Here is a 5361-nt window from a genome sequence, read left to right as displayed (position 1 = left end):
GCGCACTAGACCGCCGACAACACAGTAAAGGCATTTCCCCCGACGGTAACCGTCTGTACAACATCAGCTCAAGCTGACATGCTGTCCCCAGTCCACCTGGCCGTGCTGCTGCTCCAGTTTCAACTGTTCTGCCTGTGATTATTATTATTTGGCCATGTTCTGTTATAATCTCCACCCGGCACAGCCAGAAGAGGACTGGCCACCCCACATAGCCCTGGTTCCTCTCTAGGTTTCTTCCTAGGTTTTGGAGTTTTTCCTAGCCACCGTGCTTCTACACCTGCATTGCTTGCTGTTTGGGGTTTCTGTACAGCACTTTGAGATATCAGCTGATGTACGAAGGGCTATATAAATAAATTTGATTTGAAGCGACCGTACGTCTGTTAGAGAGCAGTGTGCACGACAGCATGAACTTGGATTGAATCCCAACCAGACTATTGAAATGGGACCCTACTGCTTCAGATCCTCAGGCTCCATAACTAACACATGGTATAAAAAAAAAAAAACATTTTAAATAGGTGGCAGAGACATGAGTTAATAAAAGAGCATTTCAACACTGACACAGGCTAAAACATTTGACTGTTTGAGGAAATACTGAAACTGTGTTAAGAGAATAATTTACAGTCCATTTCTAATGATTAGATCCACAACTGGAAGCCCCTGTTTATCTGCTTCTCCCACTTCAGGACGTCTTCGTTTCTTCTGTTGGCCTGGTGGTGAAATGAACAAACGCTAGTTGACTGGGCTTAGACCGGATCAGTTACATTTAAAGTCAAGTGTTGTGTTGTGGTTACGACTCACCCTGTTGTGTCCATCTTCTCCTCTGTCTCTTTCTCCTCTTTCACATCTGAGGAAAAGAGAACATGTCAGTGTGTTGTCACGTCCAGCGTCCCGGGGCCCAGTCAGTGTGTTGTCACGTCCCGGGGCCCAGTCAGTGTGTTGTCGCGTCCCGGGGCCCAGTCAGTGTGTTGTCGCGTCCAGCGTCCCGGGGCCCAGTCAGTGTGTTGTCACGTCCAGCGTCCCGGGGCCCAGTCAGTGTGTTGTCACGTCCCGGGGCCCAGTCAGTGTGTTGTCACGTCCCGGGGCCCAGTCAGTGTGTTGTCGCGTCCCGGGGCCCAGTCAGTGTGTTGTCGCGTCCCGGGGCCCAGTCAGTGTGTTGTCACGTCCAGCGTCCCGGGGCCCAGTCAGTGTGTTGTCACGTCCAGCGTCCCGGGGCCCAGTCAGTGTGTTGTCACGTCCAGCGTCCCGGGGCCCAGTCAGTGTGTTGTCACGTCCAGCGTCCCGGGGCCCAGTCAGTGTGTTGTCCAGCGTCCCGGGGCCCAGTCAGTGTGTTGTCCAGCGTCCCGGGGCCCAGTCAGTGTGTTGTCCAGCGTCCCGGGGCCCAGTCAGTGTATTGTCCAGCGTCCCGGGGCCCAGTCAGTGTGTTGTCCAGCGTCCCGGGGCCCAGTCAGTGTGTTGTCCAGCGTCCCGGGGCCCAGTCAGTGTGTTGTCCCGGGGCCCAGTCAGTGTGTTAGTTGTTTACCTTTCTTCTCCTCTGCCTCCTTCTCTTTCTCCTCCTCAGTTTTGACTCGTTTGGTCTTCTTGTGGTTGGCAGCATTCCTCCTTCCCCCTCCTCCCTGTCCCTCATCCTCAGAGTCAGAGAACTCCTCTTCACAGGCTATCCTCTTATCATGGGCCCAGACTACACAGGAACACACACGCAGTTCAATAAGAGATTCATAACACGCGGTGAGACAGTACTCTTGTTGGAGGAGCTAGTGTGTGTGTGTGTACTTACTGGAGATGCGTTTGTCAGGGCTCTCGTCCTCCTCATCTCCAGAGTCCGGGTGTGGAGCGTCTTCTGGGATGGCCTGCATCTGGACCCCCGGGGCGTGGGGCAGCATGCGCAGGTTCTCAAACAACCTCTGTCTGGGGAGGGAGAGAGATGCTTAGTATGTACAGTACCAGTCAAAAGTTAAAGAACTCATTCAAGGGTTTTTCTTTATTATCTATGCAAGTCAGTTAAGAACAAATTCTTATTTTCAAATGATGGCCAGTGGGGGTTAACTCCCTGTTCAGGGGCAGAATGACACCTTGTCAGCTCGGGGGTTTGAACTTGCAACCTTCCGGTTACTAGTCCAACGCTCTAACCACTAGGCTACCCTGCCGCCCCATAATAGTGAATACATAAAAAAAAATCCAAATATGTTTGAGTTTCTTCAAAGTACGCACACTCTTGGCATTCTCTCAACCAGCCTCATGAGGTAGTCACCTGGAATGCATTTCAATTAGCAGGTGTGCCTTGGTAAAAGTTAATTTGCGGAATTTCTTTCCTTCTTAATGCGTCTGAGCCAATCAGCTGTGACAAGGTAGGGGGGTACACAGAAGATTTACCCAAATAGGGCTATCCTCTGTATACCACCCCTAACTTGTCACAACACAACTCATTAAAGGAAAGAAATTCCACAAATTAACTTTTACCAAGGCACACCTGAAATGTATTCCAGGTGACAACCTCATGAAGCTGGTTGAGAGAATGCCAAGCTGTCAAGGCAAAGGGTGGCTACTTTTGAAGAATCTAAAATATATTTAGATTTCTTTAACACTTTTTTTGGTTACTACATGATTTCATAGTTTCTTTATACGTACAACAACTATCCCAGTGTGTTTGGAGTAGGCCATTTATTTCACACAGAATGACAAGCTGACCAATAGACTAGGTCAACTTCGGTACTATAGGCCTAATCTACTATTCCCCTAAGTGATTGTCTTGTTGCCTGAGGAAAAGTAACTTAAAATGTGGACTGTTATTGTAGCGTCGGAAATCAGTGAGAAGGACATGAGCCATTGCATCCTCTGTCAAGATAAATAACCGTCATTTAAATATGTGATATGTGTAGTAGACACCATAAATCATGCCCGGCACCACATTTTCCCCAACAGAAACCCCGCTGTGCGAGAGCGCAGTGGCTGTCTGTGTAACTTACTTGATCTTCTCCAGGTAATCATTGGTGTTCTGGTTGGTCATGTTAGACGGGCTGATGTGGAGCTTGAAGTCAGGACCAAAGTACTCAAAGTAATCGTTGTAAGGCAGCTCTGATTGGATGAGAGACTGAGAATTCATTATAAAGTCAAACATGAAGCAGCGAGACAGATCTTACTCTGATGCTTAATGGTAGAACGAGGTGTGTGTGTGTGTGTGTCGTTAGGTATACTGCTGTGTGTGTGTGTGTCGTTAGGTATACTGCTGTGTGTGTGTGTGTGTGTCGTTAGGTATACTGCTGTGTGTGTGTGTGTGTGTGTCGTTAGGTATACTGCTGTGTGTGTGTGTGTGTGTGTGTGTCGTTAGGTATACTGCTGTGTGTGTGTCGTTAGGTATACTGCTGTGTGTGTGTGTGTGTCAGGTATACTGCTGTGTGTGTGTGTGTGTCGTTAGGTATACTGCTGTGTGTGTGTGTGTCGTTAGGTATACTGCTGTGTGTGTGTGTCGTTAGGTATACTGCTGTGTGTGTGTGTGTGTCGTTAGGTATACTGCTGTGTGTGTGTGTGTGTCGTTAGGTATACTGCTGTGTGTGTGTCGTTAGGTATACTGCTGTGTGTGTGTGTGTGTCGTTAGGTATACTGCTGTGTGTGTGTGTGTGTCGTTAGGTATACTGCTGTGTGTGTGTGTGTGTCGTTAGGTATACTGCTGTGTGTGTGTGTGTGTGTGTCAGGTATACTGCTGTGTGTGTGTGTGTGTGTGTGTCGTTAGGTATACTGCTGTGTGTGTGTGTGTGTCGTTAGGTATACTGCTGTGTGTGTGTGTGTGTGTGTGTGTGTGTGTGTGTGTGTGTGTCAGGTATACTGCTGTGTGTGTCGTTAGGTATACTGCTGTGTGTGTCGTTAGGTATACTGCTGTGTGTGTGTGTCGTTAGGTATACTGCTGTGTGTGTGTGCTGTGTGTGTGTGTACCGTTAGGTATAATGCTGTGTGTGTGTGTCGTTAGGTATACTGCTGTGTGTGTGTGTCGTTAGGTATACTGCTGTGTGTGTGTGCTGTGTGTGTGTGTACCGTTAGGTATAATGCTGTGTGTGTGTGTCGTTAGGTATACTGCTGTGTGTGTGTGTGTCGTTAGGTATACTGCTGTGTGTGTGTGTCGTTAGGTATACTGCTGTGTGTGTCGCTAGGTATACTGCTGTGTGTGTCGTTAGGTATACTGCTGTGTGTGTGTGTGTGTCAGGTATACTGCTGTGTGTGTGTGTGTCAGGTATACTGCTGTGTGTGTGTGTGTGTCGTTAGGTATACTGCTGTGTGTGTGTGTGTCGTTAGGTATACTGCTGTGTGTGTGTGTGTGTCGTTAGGTATACTGCTGTGTGTGTGTGTGTCGTGTGTGTGTGTGTGTCAGGTATACTGCTGTGTGTGTCGTTAGGTATACTGCTGTGTGTGTCGTTAGGTATACTGCTGTGTGTGTGTGTCGTTAGGTATACTGCTGTGTGTGTGTGCTGTGTGTGTGTGTACCGTTAGGTATAATGCTGTGTGTGTCGTTAGGTATACTGCTGTGTGTGTCGTTAGGTATACTGCTGTGTGTGTGTGTCGTTAGGTATACTGCTGTGTGTGTGTGCTGTGTGTGTGTGTACCGTTAGGTATAATGCTGTGTGTGTGTGTGTCGTTAGGTATACTGCTGTGTGTGTGTGTGTGTGTGTGTCGTTAGGTATACTGCTGTGTGTGTGTGTGTGTGTGTGTCAGGTATACTGCTGTGTGTGTGTGTCGTTAGGTATACTGCTGTGTGTGTGTGTCGTTAGGTATACTGTGTGTGTGTGTGTGTGTGTCGTTAGGTATACTGCTGTGTGTGTGTGTGTCGTTAGGTATACTGCTGTGTGTGTGTGTGTCGTTAGGTATACTGCTGTGTGTGTGTGTGTCAGGTATACTGCTGTGTGTGTGTGTCAGGTATACTGCGGTGTGTGTGTGTGTGTGTGTGTCGTTAGGTATACTGCTGTGTGTGTGTGTGTGTGTCGTTAGGTATACTGCTGTGTGTGTGTGTGTCATTAGGTATACTGCTGTGTGTGTGTCGTTAGGTATACTGCTGTGTGTGTGTGTGTGTGTCGTTAGGTATACTGCTGTGTGTGTGTGTGTGTGTGTCGTTAGGTATACTGCTGTGTGTGTGTGTGTGTGTCGTTAGGTATACTGCTGTGTGTGTGTGTGTGTGTGTCGTTAGGTATACTGCTGTGTGTGTGTGTGTGTCATTAGGTATACTGCTGTGTGTGTGTGTCGTTAGGTATACTGCTGTGTGTGTGTGTCGTTAGGTATACTGCTGCTGTGTGTGTGTGTGTGTGTCGTTAGGTATACTGCTGTGTGTGTGTGTGTGTGTGTCGTTAGGTATACTGCTGTGTGTGTGTGTGTCGTTAG

General features: G+C 48.2%; 1 protein-coding gene across 1 annotated transcript in view; it reads right to left on the bottom strand.

Moving 5' to 3' along the window:
• Nucleotides 1-265: 265 nt before the first annotated feature.
• LOC112239916 (probable histone deacetylase 1-B) overlaps nt 266-5361 on the bottom strand; it is a 29834-nt gene continuing 24738 nt past the window's right edge. The window contains exons 10-14 of the mRNA XM_042309845.1: nt 2964-3072; nt 1775-1905; nt 1520-1678; nt 799-844; nt 266-707 (exon numbers count right to left, since the gene is read on the bottom strand). Coding sequence (XP_042165779.1) covers nt 680-707; nt 799-844; nt 1520-1678; nt 1775-1905; nt 2964-3072 — 473 coding nt within the window. The 3' untranslated portion in view covers nt 266-679. The remainder of the gene's footprint in view (nt 708-798; nt 845-1519; nt 1679-1774; nt 1906-2963; nt 3073-5361) is intronic.

The sequence above is a fragment of the Oncorhynchus tshawytscha genome, linkage group LG31, assembly GCF_018296145.1.
Source record: "Oncorhynchus tshawytscha isolate Ot180627B linkage group LG31, Otsh_v2.0, whole genome shotgun sequence".
NCBI lineage: Eukaryota > Metazoa > Chordata > Actinopteri > Salmoniformes > Salmonidae > Oncorhynchus > Oncorhynchus tshawytscha.
The sequence above is the reverse complement of the archived record's forward strand: the minus strand, read 5'-3'. Positions and strand labels throughout refer to the sequence as shown.